The 21,717-nt window shown below is 48.3% G+C and overlaps 2 protein-coding genes across 4 annotated transcripts; both read left to right on the forward strand.

Annotated features, from left to right (window-relative positions):
* Positions 1 to 572: 572 nt before the first annotated feature.
* LOC310888524 (sushi, nidogen and EGF-like domain-containing protein 1) lies at positions 573 to 4,863 on the forward strand. Of its 2 annotated transcripts, none has more exons than XM_083815268.1 (8): positions 573 to 611; positions 717 to 860; positions 1,487 to 1,531; positions 1,623 to 1,655; positions 1,917 to 2,047; positions 2,513 to 2,794; positions 3,883 to 4,020; positions 4,429 to 4,863. In XM_083815268.1, exons 3-8 carry the CDS (start codon positions 1,495 to 1,497, stop codon positions 4,621 to 4,623), a joined length of 816 nt encoding a protein of 271 aa, XP_083671394.1. In that variant the 5' UTR covers positions 573 to 611; positions 717 to 860; positions 1,487 to 1,494; the 3' UTR covers positions 4,624 to 4,863. The 2 variants fall into 2 exon arrangements, with proteins under 2 accessions (XP_083671394.1, XP_083671395.1); XM_083815269.1 differs by having other exon boundaries at positions 574 to 611; positions 1,626 to 1,655.
* A 1,482-nt stretch (positions 4,864 to 6,345) lies between these two features.
* On the forward strand, positions 6,346 to 21,427 carry LOC310888523 (IgGFc-binding protein-like). 2 transcript variants are annotated; one of them, XM_083815267.1, is made up of 14 exons: positions 6,346 to 6,484; positions 7,316 to 7,392; positions 8,178 to 9,425; positions 9,959 to 10,275; positions 10,871 to 11,201; positions 11,599 to 12,194; positions 13,384 to 13,948; positions 14,502 to 15,094; positions 16,060 to 16,633; positions 17,201 to 17,400; positions 17,985 to 18,365; positions 18,888 to 19,174; positions 19,331 to 19,363; positions 20,860 to 21,427. In XM_083815267.1, exons 2-13 carry the CDS (start codon positions 7,326 to 7,328, stop codon positions 19,335 to 19,337), a joined length of 5,166 nt encoding a protein of 1,721 aa, XP_083671393.1. In that variant the 5' UTR covers positions 6,346 to 6,484; positions 7,316 to 7,325; the 3' UTR covers positions 19,338 to 19,363; positions 20,860 to 21,427. The 2 variants fall into 2 exon arrangements, with proteins under 2 accessions (XP_083671393.1, XP_083671392.1); XM_083815266.1 differs by lacking the exon at positions 19,331 to 19,363.
* The last annotated feature ends 290 nt before the right edge of the window (positions 21,428 to 21,717 follow it).

A 21,717-nucleotide genomic window follows, 5' to 3' on the forward strand; every position in this document is an offset into this window, starting at 1 on the left:
CACGTGGCTCGAGGAGGTCAAGTTGCAAAACAGCCCTGGGTTTCCTGAAAACGAGACTATCTGGGGCACATGGTGAGCCAGGATGTGAAGATATGCAGCTGGTTTCCCTCACCCTGCAATGCTTCCCTTGCAAAAAAAGTTTGCAGGGGAACCTTGTGATGGGTGCAGGATCCTCAGGGTGGTTTTGCAAAGGGTGCAGATCTGCAGGTGACCTTGCAACTGGTGCAGGATCTGCAGGTGACCTTACAACGGGTGCAGGATCCATGGGGAACCTTGCAATGGGTGCAGGATCCACATGGGACATTGCAATGGGTGCAAGACCCCTGGAGAACATTACATTGATTGTATGACCTGCAGCCAACCCCATTAGCATTATTTAATTGTTTTTTGGCTATTGCAAATGCCTTCTGGCCAATAAACCCTGCTGAGTGCACAACATCCCGAGCTGCAGCCCGGCACCCTTTGAAATGGTGTTTTTTCTGTCTTTCGTTGGAAAAATCCCATCTGGGAATCCTCAGGAACGACCACCGCTCCCCACATCTGCTCCACCTCCTTGCCAAAACCCCACGTAGGATCCAGAAAAACAGCAGGAGGAGCCAACTGTCTCCCAGGTCCCGAAATCTTCCCCTGAGATCCCAGGGGATTGCAGCTCCACGCTGCCTTGATGGGCAGAAATTTGGCAGATTCCACTGTGTTTTTGCTTTTTTTTATGGCAGAGGGAGGCCGTGAGGGCTGCGTGTTAAAAGAAGGGTCAGGATCTGCTGGAAAACTCATTTCTTGGTGGCCACGCTCGTGTCAGTGCCTCTTTTCTGCCCTCCTTGCCTTTCCTCTGTGAAACTGGGACACAACGAGATATTGAGGTAAGAGAATTATTTTTTCTCCCCCTTAAATCCTCTCCAAATTGCTTAAAATTGCATAAATAGAGCAGTCCAAAATGCTCCTGAGAAAGCACCAGTTTTGGTGCAAAAATGGATTGTTCTGCTTGTTTTGCAAAATGCTCATCAAATCATCCTAATGACATCATACACCCTCTGCCCTGCCTCAGTTTCTCTTTTTCCATCCATCCAAGAAAACAACTTTTATTATTATTATTATTATTATTATTATTATTATTATTATTATTATTATTATTATTTAATATGTGTGTGTGTTTTCACCAAAATCCCACCGATTTATGGCTAGTTTTGCTCCAGGGAGTGATTCCCATGGGTTCAGTCCCCAGGTTGGGGCAAAAAGGGGTAATTAAATGGCTGAAATGCGCAGGTGAAATCTGCTTTTTCTCAACTGCCTCAACAATAAAAATAAAAACCTTCTTGGCCAGGCAATGCTTTGAGAACCAACCAAAATAACTCATCATGTTGTGGGTCAAAATTGCTGTGAAAAAAGCCCGGCTGTGATTTTAATGAGAAACCTTTCACCTACAGAGCATCATCAGGCTGCTTAATGATTATAATTAAAAATTTACAGAATTTTTACAATTTTGCAGGGGCCGGGATGAAGTCCTCCTTCACTTTCCTGCTCCTGCTGTTGGGTATGTGGGGAAAAAAAGGAGATGGGATTTCTTCCAGGGATGCTCTTAGATGGAAACGTGGTGGTTAATATTTTCCCCCTCTCCTTTCCAGAAGCTGTGGTGAATGTCCGACCAGTGCAAGAAGGTGGGTTTTTGGGCCATGGGATTTACATTAATAGATGATATTCCCACCCAAAATGGGGCTGTTTCTGCTTTGGTTTGGGAAGGTGAAAGGAAGTGGGGTTTCCTCATGGATATATGGAAATGCAATTTTTTTTTTTTCAGGAATCCCAAACCTGATGGGCTTCACCCCAAAATGCATGAGGCTAGGAGGGGCTGGGGTGGGGGTGGACAAGGTGGACGGGGGGGTTGGTCCTGCAATACCTCTACCTCTGCCTTCCTGCAGCATCCCTGTTCTACCCCTACGGTTTGGACCAGAAAGACCAGAAAAACCCCAAACTTGATGACGGTTCATCGAAGAAGCTGTCCCTCTCCGTGCCCTTCACCTTCTATGGCAAAAAGTACCAAACCCTTTATGTATGTGAGCCGAAATGTTGTGTTCTCCTTGCATGTCTCTCCATTTTCCATCTTTCCCTCATTTTTTTTGCTCCCCTTTTCAATCCATTTTGTCACGGGCCCATCCTTAAGTCAACCCTTCCGTGGGAGTGACCCACAGAAGACTTAATATGAGTTTTTCTGGTGCATCAAAGCATCCTCATAGGGTTAGTGGGTCTTGGAGGAGCCCTACACCCTTGGGTATGGCCAAGTTGACTTGTGCTACATCCCATCTTCCCCTTGGTTTTGATAGAGCTCTAGAGACAATAGTGACCTAAATATCTCCAGTATGGTCCTAGAGATATAAAAGTTGCTGGTGAGAGCATATCCAGATCCTGCATCCATCTCAAGAAGCCTGCAAGCACATCAAGGAGTTGACCCCATATCAGGGCTCCAATGCAGGCTCCCGTTGCTGCCCCACCAGCGTTAATCCAGTTTCTTTTGCAGGTGAACAACAACGGTGTGATTTCCTTCGGCAGCCGGGTCAACCAATACACCCCCGATCCCTTCCCCCTGGCCGACGGGCGTTCCTTTGTGGCACCGTACTGGGGGGATGTGGACAACGTGCTGGGAGGGGACGTCTTCTACCGCGAGACCACGGACCCGACGCTGCTGGGGCTCATCACCAAGCAGATCAACCAGTATTTCCCCAAAATCCCCTTCACTGCCACGTGGGCTTTCGTGGCCACCTGGGACCACGTGGCCTATTACGGCTCCACCTCCAACAAGGTAAGGTGCAAGGCTAAGGCCAAATGAGGTCCCACATGCAAAAATTAATTTATTCTACCTAGCTCCATACAGAGAAACACGTGGACACGGGCAAAAGTGTTGTGGAAGGAGAATGAATTAGGCCCTCAGACTGGTCATCAGGATCAAAGACATCCTAAACTAAAGACAAGCCTAAACCATTGGCCTTTGCAACCCATTTATTGGTCTTATGACCTGTGTACTGGCCTTCATGCTTCATATGTTGGTCTTCATGTCCCATTTGTTGGCCCCATGGACCTTATATTGGCCTTAAGATCCACTCATTGGCCTTAAGATCCACTCATTGGCCTTAAGATCCACTCATTGGCCTTAAAATCCACTCATTGGCCTTAAAATCCACTCATTGGCCTGAAAGTCCACTCATTGGCCTTTCCAACCTATTTGTTGGCCCATTCATTGGCCTTCAGACCCCCCCTTGTTGGCCCTATAACTCTTTCGTTGTCTGTATGACCCATTTCTTGGCCTTCACAACTCATGCATTGGCTTTATGACCCACTCATTGGACCTCATGACCCATTTGTTTGCCCTACAATGCTTTTATTGGCCTCCACAACCCATCTGTTGGCCTTCATGAACCACCTGTTGGCCTTATGACCCATCCATTGGCCTTTGCCACCCACTCATTTGCCTTCGTGCCATCTGAGGTGAACACGTGTCCCCCAGTGCCTCTGTTCTACCCGCCAACCCTGGACATCCACACAAAACCCCACAGAGCTCCCCAACCACCCCAAAGTGCTGACATGCAGGTGTCGTATCCAAACCTTTACTCCATGATTAATTTACAGTTTTTTTCCTGTGTGGAATGTCAGCTTTTCCACCACACCATCTCTCTGGGCACCCCGTGCAGAGAAAGAGGCTCTGGTAGAGCACCAAAAGTATTTCTCTGAAGGTAGATGTGAAAAAAACAGCTTGGATAACCATGGCTTGACCAAGATGGCCTCTTTGCATGGGTCTAGGCAAGGAGTCTGCACTCATTTACACATGTCAGGGTCCCATCCATACCTTCTTGTCCCTCTTCCAATGGTGTAATTTGCTCCCTTCTTTCTCAGGGGAACACCTTCCAAGCCGCCCTGACCACCAACACCGAGACGTCCTTCATCATCCTCAACTATAAGGACATCCAGTGGACCACGGGGGCGGCGAGTGGTGGTGACACCGAAACAGGCCTTGGAGGGACCCCGGCCCACGTACGTGGGGATGAATCAAAGGCAGAGGGAAATGGGATGAAGGGAATTAAGGAAGAGGGGAGGAGGTTGGCCTGTAATGTCATTTAGGAACACCATTAGGTTCGCCAGGTGGATAGCCCATAATATTCTTGGGGAGGACATCAGGTTCACCAGAGGTAGGAGGCTGACCTGCACCGTTTTTGGTGGGCCAACACCGGGTTTGCCAAAAATAGAGGGCAGCTCCATAACTTTGTGGGGAGGACAAAACCCGAGATGGGATGTTGGCCCATAACATATTTTGGGGTCACCAACACCAGCAGTAGAAGGTTGGGGTCAAGAACACCAACAGTAGAAGGTTGTCCCATAGAGTTAATTCCCTGTGGGGTTGGTGTTTAAGCCCCAAAATCCTCCTTTTCGTCCTATTTCTAGGCTGGATTCAACAGTGGAGATGAAACCAACTACTACAACATTCCCGGCTCCCGCACCGACGCCGTCATAAACATCACCAAGACCTCCAACGTCAATGTCCCGGGGCGCTGGGTCTTCCAGGTGGATGACTTCAAGGTGACGGGCGTCCCCACCGAGATGCCCAAGGTCGCCGACAGCAACAACTGCTGGCTGTGAGTCAGGTGTTTTTTTCTGAGGTGTGAATCTAGGGAAAAAAAAAATAGAATTGCAAAAGTAAGGCCTTGGAAATTGGTATTATCTTCCCCAATACCCCGGCTTGCATGAATCTTGGTTTCTTCCTGCAGATAAACCAATGCAACTGGGACAGAAGGACTGTCCCCACTGGTCCTGTCCCCATTTTCCCCCTGTCAAACCCATGCAACAGCCTCTGCCAGAGCAATAAAATTGCAGTCAAGACATCGTGGCTCCTGTGTTGTCTCCATTTCTCACGTGTCTGTGTTCTTTTAGGGATTTTGGGAATTTGTGTGTATGAATTTATGCTCTTTGTGTGCACGCATTTAGATTTTTTTTGCATTGTGTACATGAATTTATTTATTTATTAATTTTGGCCTCAGTGTGTGTGCATTTATGTGTTTTTTTTTTTTTTTTAGTCTGTATATGCACATTTATGGGTATTTTTTGCCCTTTGTTAACAAATTTGTGATTTTTTTTGTGAACGAATTTATGATTTTTTTGACTATGTGCACAATTTAATGTTTATTCTTTGACTTTGTGTGTACGAATCCATGATTCTTGCACTCCATGTGCATGAATTTATGATTTCTTGTATTATATGCATGTATTCCCCCCACCCTCTAGCCTCACCCTCCCATTCTGCACGAATTTAGGATTTTTGCCCTCTGGGAGCATCAAGGGAACATTTATGATCTCCAGCGCTCCCTGCCTGCAAAAAAAGAAAATTCAAGTGGATTTGGAAAAAAAAAAAAAAGAAAAGAAAAAGAAAAGCCCCAAATTTGGCATCTCTGAGCAGCAACAATGGGTGCAAAAATAAAACCCTCAAAACACACACAAATTTTCCAAATGCTCTGATTTCATTATGCTTTTTTATAATCCTCAAATTTTCCCCATTTCTTGGCATTTTCATGCAGGGACATGAAGTCTGCCAAGAGCCCAAATGACTAATTTAGGGGAAAAATCCTAATTTTACGGGAAAAAAATCACCAGAATGACAAAGTGTTTTATTTATTTATTTATTTTTTCCCTAAAGAAAAGGTGGTCGTGGGAATGTGAACATGCAATACAACATGCAACACAAAACTCAATACACGCTAGGTGTGCACACAACATTGATGTGCACAACACACATTTGTGAACACGTGTTTGTGAATGCACAATGCACATGCACACGCTAGATGCGTGCATAGCACATGGATGTGCAAAACGCATGTTTGCACACAACGTGCAACACAACCCGTGCATGCAACGTGACACACAAGCACGCGACACCCTAAGTGTGCACACAACACACGCAAACATGCACAAAACACCCTCAAAAAACACCTGAGTCCCTAATTTGTCATCCTCCCCCAAATGCCTTGCAAAAACAAAAACGAGCCCTTCTTGCAAAAATTCCCACCTCCCTCCCTTTTTTTCTTTTTTAATTTCAGCTTCTTTTTTTTGACCTGTTTTTGCAATGATTGAACTTTCTTTTTGCATTTTAGCCCCATCCCAGTTCTGCAAAACCCTTTGCGTTCCAATTATGAGGCAATTTCCCCAGAAAAAATACTCTTTTTTTTTTTTTTTTTAACCAAGACCTTCTTAGTGAATCAGAATCAGCCTGGCCTTAATCAAAACCATGCATTCTTTCCTGTTTTCACCTCTTTTCTCGCCAAAAATGATGTCAAAGCACTGGGTGGGTCGGTCCCCCAGCGTCGTCTGCATTCGTCTTATATTCTCCCCTTTTCTGCAAAAAGTAATAAAGGGAGGAGCTGCCCTGGGGTTACTCTCATCATTCACTGCAAGAAAGGATTTGAGGACAGAAAGGAACACTTTGGGGCTGGATAAAAATCAGAGGCAGGTAAGGCTCTCCTGCAATATAGTTAAATATATGATTATATATACATTTGCTGTAAAAAGCCCCAAGTGTGAAAATTTGGCTGGAAATTCCCCAGATATCCCCGCTCCCTGCTACCACCCTTGGGTTTGATCCTGGCTGCAATTGAATTCAATTGTTTCCAGGATGATTTTGTGGGGAAAAAGGGAAAGGAAGAAAAAGAGGAAAGAGGAAGAAATGGGAGAAAAGGAGGGGAAAAGGAGAAAAAAGGGGGAAAGGGGGAAAAGGTGGAAAAATGAAAAAAGGGGGAAAGGGGGAAAAGGTGGAAAAATGAAAAAAGGGGGAAAAGGGAAAAAAGAGATAAAAGGGAAATAAGGGGGGAAAGGAAAAAGAGGGAAAAGGGGAGAAGAAGATGAAAAAGGGAAAAAGGAAAGAGAAAAAAGGGAGAAAAAAGCAAATATGCTTAGAGGAGGGCTTGAATTTTGTAAAAATCTGGGGGGAACCAGGTCCATGTGAAGCAATGGGGGGATCTTGGATGAGGGAGGCACATATAAATGCCAAAAAAAAGCAGATTCTGGGGACAGGTGTAGGTGTGATAAAAAAGGAGATTTGAGGGACAGGTGTGAATGCAACAAACTTGGAAACTTATGGGATGTGTGCAAGTGAAAAGAAAAACTCAATTTTTTTTTGGTCTGTTTGTTTGGGACACGTTTGAATGGACGTGCAATAAAATGTTGAATTTTAGGACAAGTACAAGTGAAATAAAGCCCAGACTTTTGGTCTGCGTAGAAACATGAGTGCAATAACAAAATTCAGAGAATTTGCTCGTTTTCAATGATTTCTCACCTTCTGCAGCTGAAGTGCCATGGATGGCAGCCCAGGACGGAGGAAAGCCGATGTACCGCTGCGAGGCTGGACCGCCGTGTTATGGGGTGAGTTCAAGTGGGTTTGGATGCATCATAACCTGTAAAATCCCCTCCAAAATCACCTCAAAATATGATTTTTCAGTTCAAAGGGACACATCTTGCACCCTCATCCTGTGCCACAGTTGAGAAGAGACAAAATTACCCCTCCAAAATATGTAGAAGGGAAACCAAGGGACAAAGACCCCACCCAAGACATGTTTTGGGGTGGTTTGGTTTAAAATAGGGCAATTTTCCTTCTCATTGCAACCCAACCCTGGCCAGGATTGTCTCCATGTGTGGCCATCCATATTTCCACCCCTGTGGCCTTTCTGAGAGGAAAAGGAATACTTTAAAAAGCCCAAATACTCTTCACGATTCCTCCATCCAGCATGAAACCCATCCAAAAATTTCACTTTTTGCCCAAAGAATTAGTTGTTTTTTCTCCAAAGATTTTTTTTTTTCCAAATGAGAGTCCTCTAAACCCATATCCCTTTAAATCAACATTTGTTCCAATTGATAGACCTTCAAACTGGCAGTTCTCCCACTTGATATCCCTTCAAATCGATAGTCCATCAAATCAAGTCCATCAAATTGTTGTCTTCAAATCGATATTTGTTTCAATCACTGGTCCTTCAAATTGATATTTATCCAAAATTATATCCCTTCACATTGATAGTCCATTTAATTCCTTAACCACCGAGATTAAATCAGGTGCCACCACAAGCCCAGCTTGACTCTTTGTCCCCAGCTTGGGTTGCCAAATCTGAGTTTGGGGGTGATGAAGGCACCAATGGCAAAATTTCCTTTTCTAGGTCTTTTTTACCTGCTCAGCATCGCAGCATCAGCTCCTCATCACCTGGGGAAAGAGTTTGTGGTGGCCTTCATGCAGAATGGTTTGCAGCAGACCCTCAACAGTGACTTCAAGCTGCTCATCAGGGGTTATTCACCCTTCACGGCCGTAACCATCTCCATGAAGAAGCCAGGCTTGAGGATGACGGTGCAGGTGACCACGGGGCAAACTGTCCTGGTGAAGATCCCGCCCCAAGCCGAGATGGTGGGGAGCAAAATCTTTGACAACACAGTGGTGGTGAGGGCCAACAACGCCATCTCCTTGGTGGCCATCAACGAGAAACCCACCTCGGCAGACTCAACCGTGGTGTACCCCGTGCACAGCTGGGGCACGGAGTACCAAATTGTGACACCCAACGTGGGCACGGACCGCTACGGAGAGTTTGTGGTGGCTGCCTGGGATGAGCCCACCACCGTTGACGTGCACCTTAAAGCCACGGTGAACTACCAAGGCCAGTCTTACCCCCGGGGCTCAGTGCTCCCCATCAGACTGGAGCCCTTCCAAGCAGCCCAGCTCCAAAGCCCAGCTGATATGTCCGGCACTCGTATCGTGGCGCAGAAACCCGTGGCCGTCTTCACCGGCCACACTTGCCTGGCCAGATTTACCCAGTGCGACCATTTGGTGGAGCAGCTCCAACCCGTTTCCAGCTGGGGCACCACCTTCATCGTGCCACCGTTGCCTTTCGACACTCAATCCGACATCGTCTATGTCTCCACCTCCCAAGTGACGCGCGTGGAGTCTCAACACGGGGCGAGCAAAACTTCTCGGGAGCTACGGCCCGGCCGGTCGACGCTCTACGGACTCCAGGCCCCAAATCCTTTGTACCTCTCTGCCAACAACGGCATCCAGGTCATTTTTTTTGCTGATGGGGGTAATAAAGATTCTATCACTTACGACCCATTTTTTATGACCATCCCCGATGTCTCCAGCTACTGCCACTCCTACAACATCTTTGCTCTGGAAGGGTACAATAATTACGCCATATTGATTGCCAAGAACTCGGAGAAGGCTGGAATACTGTTCAACAAAACGCCGCTGGGAAATGTCGCATGGAAGCCTGTCCCAGGCACCGACTACTCCTGGGTCAGGCAGAGCTTGGGTGGTCAATTTGCTGTCCATACGGTGGAGCACAAGACGTCCCCCTTCGGGTTGCTCAGCATGGGGATCCGGGAACAGAAATCCTATGGGTTGGTGGCTGTGTGCGATAGTGGTGAGTGTCCTTTTGCCACCTTCACCTCTCCTTGCTCCCTTTTCACTTCCCTCCTCCACTGTATCGAAAGTGTGGTTGCAATACAAGGCCAAACCACATCTGAATTTATTCCTCTGAGTTGGGTGTTTCTAATGTTTCCTTTGAACCTCTGTAGCTAATAGATGCTAAGCTCATGTCGAGAAAAGTATTTAAAAATTGGCTCTTTGAGCTGAAACTTGTTGTTTCTCTTGTAGCACAAAGACAGGAAGCTCTGAAAAGTGGTAATTCAACCAACATGTCTTTGTATCATTTTGGGAGGGGATATTTCTTCTATGAGTAAATATATTGCCTATAAAAGGAGCCTTGAGCAATCACCCCAGATGTTCAAGTCTAAGTTTTGGGTGGTCAAACCTAGCCGGGATGAATTCATGCTTTAACAGAACGTAATCAGGTTGACCATCTACAGTGACAGTGACATTTGTGTGGCTCCTGAGGCCACATATATATATCAGTAAAAGTTGGTCCCACGATTAATTGTGTGCAATTTCTTCTAGATCCTTGCAGGGCCATGAAATGCCGCACGAAGGAGACGTGCAAAATGGAGAAGGGGGAGGCTGTGTGCGTGCATGACTACATGGGAACCTGCATGGGGTCGCAATCCCTGCAATACCACACCTTCGACGGGATGACTGTGGACATCCAGGGGGGCTGTACCTACACCGTCGCCAAATATTGCGGCAAGGATCCCACCCTGGTGCCTTTCGTTGTGGAGGAGAAGAAGAGCGAAGGCAATTTCAAGGAGTGGCTGACCAATGTCCTCGTGTACGGCTACAACATCTCCATCCACAAGGGAGAAGGTGGCAAAATCCAGGTGGGTTTTTCTGGGCCGTGGCAACGTTATTCTGGATAAAGCCTTTTGTGGAAAGTAGAAGTGTGGTGGGTGAAGCTGAAAACAAAAAAAAAAAAAAATGAGGAGAACCACCAAAAACACAGCTGGGCAATTTTGCATTACAAATCAAGACAAGGGCAATTTTAAGATGTAATCCACGCCTCCAAGTGTGGGCATCTACTCCAGGGTGAAGTCAGTTTTATCCAAGTGATCCACCAACCACAGGTTTCTACCCCAGAAAGGCAGCCTAGGTGAGATATAAATCTATTTTTCAAGATTAGATGAGGTTTCTCCTACCCATAAAGTTTGGGAATACAGAGCTGGTCCTAACATAAACCAGATTTTAAGCTCAGAAATCAAAGGAGATGGTTCTCCCATGACACACTTCAGTTTTTACCTTTTGCCACTAAAACCTGTTGAGTATCTGGAGGGCAAGAGGCAAAATTTCTGGTTTAGGCTGATAATTGCTTCGTCTGGAAAGAAAATTCTCTTTCTTATATGATTTTGGGGGTGGTAAACTCTTGGAAAATAAAATGTGCACTGAGATTTAGTCCTTCTTCTTCCCCTTCCCTGCAAGGTCAACGACCAACTCACCAGACTACCGGCCACCCTGAAGGACGGGAAAATCCAAATTTCCCAAAACGAGGGCAGGGTCATCCTGCAAACAGATTTTGGGATGCAGGTGACCTATGACGAAGACTGGGCCGTAATGGTGGCAGTACCCAGCAGCTATTTTGGGGCTACCTGTGGGCTCTGCGGGAACTTCAACGAGGATGCAGAGGATGAAATGAAACTCGCCGACGGCACTCAGGCTGCCAGTGTGGAGGATTGGGCTGAGAGCTGGCAAGATCCCTCCTGCCAGGATGATTGTGGAGGTCAAGGGACACTGCAGGACACGGAGGGCTGTGGTGAGCTTGGATGGGGGGGGGTTCCAAAGCATTTTGGGGGAGAAAAAAGGGAGATCTATGCATGGTTCTGGTGCTGGGTGCCTGGGAATTGCTGCCCAAGTCACTAAGCTGATGCTTGTAGGCATCAACTTGGCCAACATTTCCAGCACTGGAGAAGGGTTGTGTTGGTCTTTTCATGCCAAACCACCCCAAAACCTGTCTTATCTGACTTCAGATGTCCATAACATGCAGAATAATGTTTTTTTCAAGAGCTGTCCTCATGGGGTATCTTGGGGACCCCAAATTGCTTGTAGCATCAACTGAGACAGCCTCCAGTGCAGGAGCCCAATGTCTCTCTGTCTCAGGAAACTGCTCATCTCATCCTTTTTTAAGATCTTCTCAAATATCTTCCCCTTAGCTCAGAAATGCCCCCAAAACAGCCACTTCGAGACCTGCGGGACAGCGTGTCCTGCCACCTGCACCCACCCCAAAGCCCCCACGTCCTGCAGCAAACCATGCACAGCGAGCTGCCAGTGCGACGAGGGCTTCGTCCTCCATGACGACGCATGCGTCCCGGCAGAGTCCTGCGGTTGCTCCTACAACAACCGCTCCTACAAGGTCCAAGAAGAGTTTTGGGAGGATGGGAGCTGCCAGAGCCGGTGTCGATGCGAGGCAGGGGGCAAGGTGGCTTGCAAGAAGTCTGGGTGCAAGGCCCACGAGAAATGCACCATGGTTGATGGCGTCCCCAGCTGCCAGGCAAACAAGTACTTCACCTGCATCGGGACGGGAGATCCTCACTACACCACCTTTGACGGGTTGAAATATGACTTCCAAGGGACGTGCATCTACCAGTTTGCTGCCCTCTGCTCCCAGGACCCTGCACTGGTCCCCTTCACCGTCAAGGTGGAGAACAACAACAGGGGCAGCAAAGCCGTGTCCTTCACCAAAACCGTCACGCTGGAGGTCTACGGCAACACCATCAGCATGAGCCAGGAGCATCCACGCAAAGTCAAGGTAGGTGGCCACCAAGGACCTCTTGCAACCTGCATCCAAACTACTTATTAACTACATTGTCCCTCAAATCCTCTTTTTTAATTCATTCACGCTTCGATGGAAGCATCAATTTCTGTCTGCCGTCTCCAGAGGGAGCCCTGAGCAGCTAGTTTGGATTTCAACGCTTTATTTTTAAAACTTAGAGTTCTTCTAAAAAATTAGGAAAAGAAAAAGAAAAACAAAACAAAACAAAACACAACCCACACAGCTTGGTTTTGATGTGCTGGAGATGGGCTGTTTGTGCTCTGGTGAGCTGAGGAAGTAACAAATATCCATGAATAATAAGACAAATACTTCCACATTCAAAAGCATCCACTTTGGTTGACGTCTTTGGCTTCCTTTTTTCTGGTCCCATGTGGCTTTCTGAGTTAAAAATTCCTCTCTACCCTGGCACCTGCAAACTGACATAATCAGTTTGGGAAAGATTCAATTCCCGCCTTGTTTTTTGCTGAAGTGTTGCACAAAAGGCTGTGCTGTGACCATGCCTTTATTTTTCTGAGTAATCATGTTTTCAGTGTAAGAGAGAGCCCTTTCCCTGCAAGTCCTCCCTCTTCAAAGGGTTTTGAAGAAACACCCACATCGTGAGCAATTTGTCTTTGCCTGGGAATCCTTCCCCTTGCAAAGCTCTTTATGCAAATCTTGAGTGACTTTCACCTGTCTGATTATACTTCCCACACAAAGGGTTTGCCCCAAACATCCCATATTTGACATATTTGCATCTTCCAGGAAATCTTCCTCATGCAAAAGGTTTCGTGAACAAATAAATTAACAAAAGCCCCACAGATCCCAAGTTTGAAGAAACACCCAAATCCGGATCAATTTGCCTTTGCCTGAAAATCCTCCCTCTTGCAAAACATTGTGTGGAAGCACCCAAATCTTGAGTGATTTGCATTTGGCCACAAAACCCTCCCTGTGCAAAGGGTTTGCAAAAATCCCCCCACACTGCCTTTGCCAGCGATCCTTCTTCTGCAAAGTGCTTTGCAAGAACACTCAGATCTTGGCTGATTTGCACTTGCCCAGAAATCCTCCCCGTTTTTGCAGAAAAGCCCCAGAAATCCTCCCCATGCAAAATGTTTTGCAAAAGCACCCCAATCTTGAGCGCGTTGCATGAACCCAACACCACCATGCCCCTCTTTACCTCCTTCCCCAGCTCAACGGTGCCTTCGTGGAGCTCCCGTTCACCCAGAAGGACCAGTTCGAGCTCTACCACAGCGGCGTCCATGGTTTTGTCCGCACTAAATTTGGCTTGCGGGTGAGCTTCGATTGGTACAGCTACGCGCGCGTCATCCTCCCCGATGCCTACGCCGGCGCCGTCTGCGGCCTCTGCGGCAACGCCAACGGCAACCCCGATGATGACTTCATCGCTCGTGATGGCAAACGTGCCAAGGATGAAATCCAGTTGGCCGATAGCTGGAAGGTTGGAGATGTCCCTGGTTGCTCGGCTGGTTGCGTGGGGGATTGCCCGGTGTGCAACGAAGAGCAGAAACGACTCTACCGTGGTGATGACTATTGTGGGGTGATCGCCAGGGCTGGGGGACCCTTCCGAAACTGTCACCGGGCCATCAACCCCGGGACCTTCCTGGAGGATTGTGCCTTTGATGCTTGTCAGTACAAGGGACGCCGGGACATCTTGTGCAAAGCCATCGCTGCCTACATGACAGAGTGCCAGAGCAACGGCGTCGGCGTGGAGCAGTGGAGGACGCCGTCCTTCTGCGGTGAGTGGGGATGAAGGGAGGTTTCTCCCCCTGTTTGGCCAGAAAATAAGAGTTCAAGCCCAACTGCGTGCTCTTGGCTTTGCTTAGAGCCAAAGGGAATACAAAATGCCTCTAAAATTGGGTTTGTTTGCCCCACTCTCAACATTTTCCAGTGCAACTACAGTATCGTCTCCCTCCATGTCTCCAAGGCCAGATGATGAGTTAAGATGCAATCACAGATGTGGGAAAAGTCCCTCAAACTCATTGCCAAAGCAAAACTCATCTTCCTTCATGCATTGCTGCAAAATAAATCCATACTGCCCTCCATGTTCTTCCATGCAAGGAAGGAAAATGAAAAATAAATCCCAATTTCCCTCCAAATTCTTACACAATGCATGGGAGAGAAATGCAAAATAAGCTTGTATTGCTCTCCGGAGCTGTAATGGTGCTCCACCACCAAAGACTTGCTTGGATTTGCTCCTCAAGCCTCAGTGCAATGAGAGAAATCCTCTCCCTGACATTTTTGGCTGCAAATCTGAGCAGGGCTTTGAATTTTCTCCCCTTCTTTTTGCAGCCCCTGTCTGCCCTCGCCATTCCCACTATGAGCTGTGTGGGAATGGCTGCCCGACCACGTGCCGGGGCCGAGCCAGCCCCGAGGGCTGCGCATCAGCTCCGTGCACCGAAGGCTGCTTCTGCGACGAAGGTTTCGTCCTCAGCGGCGCTGAGTGCGTGCCGGCGAGCGAGTGTGGCTGCGAGCACCGGGGCCGCTATTACAAGAAGGGCGAGGATTTCTATGCCTCGTGCCGGGAGAGGTGCATCTGCAAAGCCAACGGGGTGGTGGAGTGCAAGGAAGCCACCTGCGGTGCCCACGAGGAGTGCCGAGTGGAGGATGGGGTGCTGGGGTGCCACCCTGCCGGCTACGGGCGGCTGGTGGTGTCGGGCGACCCGCACTACGTGACGTTCGACGGGAGAGCTTTTGACCTCCAGGGGTCCTGCAACTACGTCCTGGCACGGGTCTGCAAGCCAGATCAGCGACTGGCTAACTTCTCGGTGCTGCTGGAGCACGATGTCAGCGGACGGGGCAACGTGGCCCTGACGAAGAAGGTGGCCGTCTCCATCCACGGGTATACGGTCAGCATGGAGAGGGGTCGGAAGTGGGAGGTGACGGTAAGTTGGAAGGGCTATGTGCCTCGGTGCATGCAGGCATGCAACAACACACCTTGATGCATCCATGCATGTAAAAGAAAAAAAAAACACAAAACCTTGGTGCATCCATGCATGCACGCCAAAATCCCCTTGGTGCATGCATGCATGCAAAAAACCCTCAGTGCATTCATGTATGCATGCAAAAAAAACCTCAGCACATGCATGAATGCAAAAAAAAAACCTCATTGCATGCATGAATGCACCCTTCCACTCAGTGCATCCATGGATCCATGCAAAAACCCCTTGGTGCATGCATGCACGCGTGCAAAAAACCCTCCGTGCATGCGTGCAAAAATCCCTTCATGCGTTCAAAGTCTTCCTGCATGCAAAATCTCCCCACTGGTGTCAGGACATCCCCCAGCTCTTGGTGCACACGTCTGTGCAAAATCTTGGTGCATGCAAAATGCCCTGGTGCACGTGTAAAGGCAAAATCCCCTGGCTGTGAAGTTGGGATGTCCCTGTCTGCCAGTGCACATGTTTATCCAACCCCCTGGTGCACATGTGCATGCTAAACCCCTCCTTAGGAAGCTGGGATGTCCCCATCCCTTGGTGCACATGTGTGTGCAATATCCCCTGGTGCACATGCACATGGAAACAAAAAATCCCCTGGTGCATGTATGCACACCAAATCCCCTGCTAAATGCATGCATGAAAAATCCAGTGCTGCACATGTGCATTCAGAATCACACCAAAACCCTGTGGAGCATGTGTGCACACAAAGTCTGTTTCATGCACAAGGTGCACAAGAGCATGCAAAAGCCCCTTGTGCATGTAAAATCATGCCAAAGATGGTGCACGTGTGCAGGAAGAAACTTGTAGGTGCATGCTTGCATGCATACAAAATCCTCTGGTGCACATATGTGTGCAAAATCACCTGCTGGGTGTGCAAATGCAAACCTGCCCCTCGTGCTCTGTTCATACCTCAGGTGGACGGGGAGCACTTCACGCTGCCACTGGTGACGGAGGACAAGAAGCTACGGATTGGCCAAGAAGGGAACAACATCGTCCTCCAGACTGCCGCCGGCCTCCGGCTCCTCTACAACGCGGCCACCTACCTCCTCATCACCATCCCCGACGCCTACCGGGGCCGCGTCTGCGGGTTGGGTGGCAACTTCAACGGGGACCCCGGTGATGACTTCCAGCTGCCCGGGGGGTCCTTGGCGAAGAGCACCGAGGAATTTGTCACCTCCTGGAAGATGCCGGCAGAAGACGGAGCGTGCACCGACGGTTGCAACGGCAATGCTTGCCCCATATGTGATGCCTCCGCCACTGCTCCCTACGGCGCCAGTGACTCCTGCGGGCTCATTCGGGACCCGATGGGACCTTTCGGGATGTGCCACCACCGGGTGAGCCCGGTAGAGTATTTCCACCACTGCCTCCATGATGTCTGTGTTGCTGATGGTGCCCAGGATGCCCTGTGCCACAGCCTCCAAGCCTACGCTGCTGCTTGCCAAGCTGCCGGGGCTGAGATTGGAGGATGGAGAACGGTGACTTTTTGCCGTAAGTACTCCAAATTATCTGCATGGAAACACTTTGAGCCCTATTTTTCCCTCTGAGCCACATTTCCCCGCATCAAAACCCTCCAATTTTGTTATTGTGTCCCTGCTTTTGAGGCAAACCTTTGCCATCCGGACCAAGACTATGTATGAATGACCTGCATAAAATCATGCAATGCTGCTTTTTGCTTAAAGCCACCCCAAATCCATGAGACAGCCTAGAAATGCTTTCAAACCTCACCCAAAAAGTTCATTTGAGGGCTTCAATTGCCTGTTTCCCACTCAAAACACCCTGAAAGAAAGAAATTTCTGCTCACTACCTCCAAAACTCCGATATTTATGTCAAAAGATTTTGAAACAGGAGTCCCTCTAATTTGCTTCAGAGGTGATTAGTGGCATGCAGATGCTTTAATTTGGATGCTAAAAGCAGGGTCTGATGGCTTCAGCATGTTTTGGAGCTGCCAGAGATGCCCAAGACCATCAGTTGTGCATGGGTCTTCCACCCCCCATTGGCTCAAGCAAAAGCAGTGACTTTTTGGGGGCAATAATGGTATTTTTCCTTTTTTCCCAGCCCTCTCCTGCCCACCCCACAGCCACTATGAGCTCTGCACCCGTACCTGCGACTTCACCTGCGCCAGCCTCTCCGTGCCGGCACCATGCAGCTGGACGTGCTTCGAGGGATGCCAGTGTGACGATGGGTACCTCTTCGACGGAGAAGCCTGCGTGTCCTTGGAGCAATGTGGCTGCGTGCACCAGGGACGGTATTTTAAGGTGAGGTTGGCCCTCGAGGCTTGGTGCTTTTAGTGGAAATCAGGTTGAGGAAGGATTGTGGGGTGGGTTGTCCCATCTACTTGATGGGACTGGTTTGGGGGTTTGATCATCGGTGGGGTAGATTGTCCCATGGTGTCAATGCAGCAGGTTTGGGGACTCAATCTTTGATGAGATGGGTTGTCCCAACTAGATGATGCAACTGGTTTGGGGTCTCAGTCTTTAATGAGCTGGGTTGTCCCATCTAGGTGATGCAAAGGATGTGGGGGCTCAATCTTTGAGGAAGTTGGTTGTCCCATCTAGTCAACACAACTTGCTTTGGGACTCAGTCTTCAATGTAGGGGGTGGCCACTTCATTTTAGGGACACATGTCCAAAATCATGCAGTTAATAGCATCTTAAAGTGCCTATTTTGCTCCACTGGACTGGAGGGTGATTAATTTGTTGAGTTGCACAAATTTCACCAAATGGACCTCATGGTTTTTCTACCTCTTTGTGGGACATCTCCGTTCTTTGAAGCGGAGAGGTTTGGGGGGTAGTTTGGAGGTGGCATCCATGTGGACTAACCTCTGAGCCTTTCCTTTTGAGGCGGGCGAGACCGTCGTCTCCAACAACTGCTCCACGAAATGCAACTGCCACCCATCCCGGGGACTCATCTGCGAGGCCACCCGGTGTCCCCCAGACAAGGTCTGTGCCACGCGGGAAGGGGTGCAGAGGTGCATCAAGCAGGAAGGCTGGTGCCGGATCTCCCCGGGGGCCTCCTTGACCACGTTCGACGGTGCTGGAGGGAGGCTTCCCTTCAGCGGCACCTACAAAATCGCCGCCCTCTGCGACGAGCGGTCGCCCAACTGGTTCAAGGTGGTGGTGGAGGTCAGCGAGTGTCGGGATGATGGCATCCCGGCTGCCGTGGCTATCTTCGTGTTCTTCCGTGACGCTTTCATCACCGTGAATAACAACATGGAGGTGTGGGTAAGCTGGAGCGGGCCATGGACGATCCTTGCAGCCAAAGAAGATGGGAAATTAAATTAAGAGGCAGAATTTGGGTGGGGTTTTCCTGCTCTTCCTTTCAGTCCTAAATTCAAGATGATCACTAAAGTTAGTTTATCTTCTGGGTGCAAAACCTGAGATTTTTGGCCCATTTTAAATTACCACTTCAGGATGAGGTTGAAGGTCTCCTTTTGGGATAGACACTGAGACATTTATGTTGAGCTGGGTAGTCTTGCCTAAAGAAAGACATTTACCAACTGCAGTTTAGAGACAAAATATTGCCCAAGAGTCTTAAGCATGACTAAATGACTCAATGACTCAGTGACTAAATGACTAAATGACTTCATCTCCTTGATGAAGTTTTAAAGGGATTATTGCTCTGGTGCAATATGTGGTCCCATTGTCCACGGAGCCTTCAACACCAAGATCATTGACTTGTGCTGCATCACTTTATGGGGTTGTTGGGCATTTCTAACCCATTTCTGGCATTTTTCATCCCTGCAGGTGAACGGTCTCTTCACCCGCCTGCCGGCGGAGTTGTCTGAAGCCATTTCCTTGAGCACAGCGTCAGGGAACGTCACCATCTCCCACACATCAGGGTTGGACGTGCTCTTCAGCCCCAGCGGGGAGGTGACATTGACCGCAAGGGCCGCCTTGGTCAACCGTCTCTGTGCCCCCTGCGGCAACTTCAACGGGGACGCCAGCGATGACCTGAAGCTGCCCGACGGCCGCACCGTGAGGAACATCGCGGATGTCATTGATGCCTGGAAAGCCAAGGATTTTGCGGGATGGTAAGTAACCCCCAAAGACCCCTTCCAAAATGTGGGTTGGTATTTTTTAAGCCTGGGCAAGCAAGAGGGTAGGGAACAACCTCCGTGGGGCATCAAAGGGTTGGGCAAGGAGGCATCTGGAAAGGACTTCTCCATCTTCTTTGGTTTCATCCACAGCGACTGACACACAAACCCAAGGAAATTATTCTGGTAAGTGACTCTGCTCCTTTGCTGTCACGTCTCACGCTACAAACACCCCTTCGGCCCCATGGTTGGATGAGGCTTAATGTGATCGACACTCCCTAATGAATTCCTTGAATAATTGGGGTTTTCTGGTGCCTCGGCATGGACTGGTGTTAGAGGCATGCGTACAAAGAGTAAACTTCCAGTGCACTAGGTTTGATGTAGGACATCCTGGATGAAATGCTTTTTTGGCCATAATCATGATGATCAGTAAAGATTTATTTGTAAAAAGAAAAAACTGCAAAGATGAAGCTGAAAAGTGGTACTCCAGCATCTCATGGGATGTCTTTTGCTCCACTATGCTCCTCAGCCCAACATTTTCTCCCCGTGAGAAGCAAAGAGGAAAGAGAGAAATACGGGGCAATTTGGCTGAATAGCGATTTCAGTGAATAAAGAACAAACTTGCTAAAAATAGGGTGATTTTGCTAAACACAGAACGATTTAGCCAGAGCGATCCTGCCAAATACAGAGTGATCTTGCTGAATACACTGTGATTTTTTGAATATAGGGCCATCTTGCCAAATACAGATCAATCTTTCTGAGTATTGTCATTTGACAAATGTACAGCAATTCAGTGGAAAATAGGGTAATCAATCTTGCTGAATATAAAGTGTTTTCACTAAATGTAGAGCAATTTTTTCAAGTATAGTGCAGTCTTGCCCAATATAGAGCGCGCTTAGCAAACAGAGCAATCTTCTTGAATATACTACGATCTTGACAAATACAGATTGATTTTGCAAAATACAAAGGAAACTTGTTGAATATAGGGTGATTTTTCCAGTTAATGAGCAGTCTTGCCCAACATAGAGCCCTTTTGCCAACTGTAGACATTTTGCCAACTTCAGGGCAATCCTGAAATCATTGGTGAAGGGCAATGAAGATGCCTCCAAGGGCTGTTCCATCTCCACCTCCCGCTTGCTTGCCCGCACGCCTTGCCCTTGTGTGCCCACTAGCTTGCCCTCACTCCACCGCCTTCCCCAGCCCTCCCACCACGCTGCTTGTCCTGCAAAGCACCTCCACACCAACGCATGACACCCCAACATGTCCTCACGCAACGTTTTAACCCCTGCTCTCCTTCCGCTGTGGGCTACGAGGATGCTCCTGCAGGACATCAGACAAGGTTGCATCAAGGGGGTGGTGGACGGGGAGGGAACTTCAATTTTTTGGGGCGACTTCCATGATGTGGAGGATGAAGGCAACAACACTTGAAGGTGGTAGCCAGGCTTGGAAGCTTTTTCCCCAATCCCCTGCTTTGGGATGGGATTAGCCCCATAAAAACATGGTTGCATTGGGATGGGATTAGCCCAGTAAAAACAAGATTGTATTGAGCAAAACTCACCTTTTGGGAAGGGGAAGATGCAACGTTTCTACCTCCTGGTGGGGATGCGATGAGGAAGAGGAAGGTCTAGTGGTTCCTCTTCCAAGGGGGACCCTGATGGCTGCCCGTGTTTCGTCTCTTCCAGCCGCGCCTCCAACATCGTGCGGATGGAAGTGGAAGCCCCCGTCTACCCCGTGCAGTAGACGAAACCACGAGGGGGCAGAGGCAAGAGGACAATTTTCACGCACACCAGCTCATGCACTTCTTGTAAATAGTCCTGCAGAGGTTTTCATGCATATAGAGGCACCAAGCGACGTCTCGGGTTGAGTTTCTGCAAGTGCAGAGGGAAAACCAGCACTGAGCTATGACGGACGTCTACGGTAGGAAGTCACTCGGCCTCAAATACACACACAAAAAAAAAGGGCAAAAGCTTGATCTGGCCTCAAATTGGTGAGAAAAAAAAAAAAAAAAAAAAAAAAGGTGTTTTAATGACCTGATATATTCAGGTAGAGCCCAATGCCGAGATAACCCATCCACACCGGAGCGGCCTGAAGGAAAGCACAATAAATACCCTAATCCACAACGAGCACAAAATGGAGGGTGGCAGACCCAAATCCCTGCCATTTTTCCCTAGAAATGCACTGTTCCTGTTGACTGTTTTCAGTATAATGCTGCCTGCTGTTGGGTTAAAAATAAACCTTTTTTACAATGTTTTTTTTTTCTCATTGTTTGGGGTGGTTTTTGGAGTTTATTTATTTATTTATTCATTTATTTTGCTCTGCAGTTCCTGGGGTGAGGGGAAAAATGGGAATTGTCTTCTCTGCTTCCATTGTTTTTGGGGAAACACCTCAAAGTTTTGCTCACAGTGAAACAACCCAACGTATTTCTCAAAGGGAAATATCCAGATTTATTTTCCATGTTGGAATAACCCAGCATAACTCTCAAAGGGAAATAACCCAATGTTATTCTCAAAGAAAAATAAACCAACATAATTCTCAAAGAA

This window comes from Anser anser, assembly GCF_964211835.1.
Source record: "Anser anser genome assembly, chromosome: 37".
Lineage (NCBI taxonomy): Eukaryota > Metazoa > Chordata > Aves > Anseriformes > Anatidae > Anser > Anser anser.

Excerpts from the sequence above, each read along its gene's own strand:
- LOC310888524 (XM_083815268.1), top strand. The coding sequence starts at position 1,495 with ATGAAGTCCTCCTTCACTTTCCTGCTCCTGCTGTTGG. Across the intron at positions 2,795-3,882 it reads ACGGCTCCACCTCCAACAAG|GGGAACACCTTCCAAGCCGC; the intron begins GTAAGGTGCAAG and ends CTTCTTTCTCAG. Across the intron at positions 4,021-4,428 it reads TTGGAGGGACCCCGGCCCAC|GCTGGATTCAACAGTGGAGA; the intron begins GTACGTGGGGAT and ends TCCTATTTCTAG.
- LOC310888523 (XM_083815266.1), top strand. The coding sequence starts at position 7,326 with ATGGATGGCAGCCCAGGACGGAGGAAAGCCGATGTACCGCTGCGAGGC. Across the intron at positions 16,634-17,200 it reads GAGAACGGTGACTTTTTGCC|CCCTCTCCTGCCCACCCCAC; the intron begins GTAAGTACTCCA and ends CTTTTTTCCCAG. Across the intron at positions 18,366-18,887 it reads ATAACAACATGGAGGTGTGG|GTGAACGGTCTCTTCACCCG; the intron begins GTAAGCTGGAGC and ends TCATCCCTGCAG.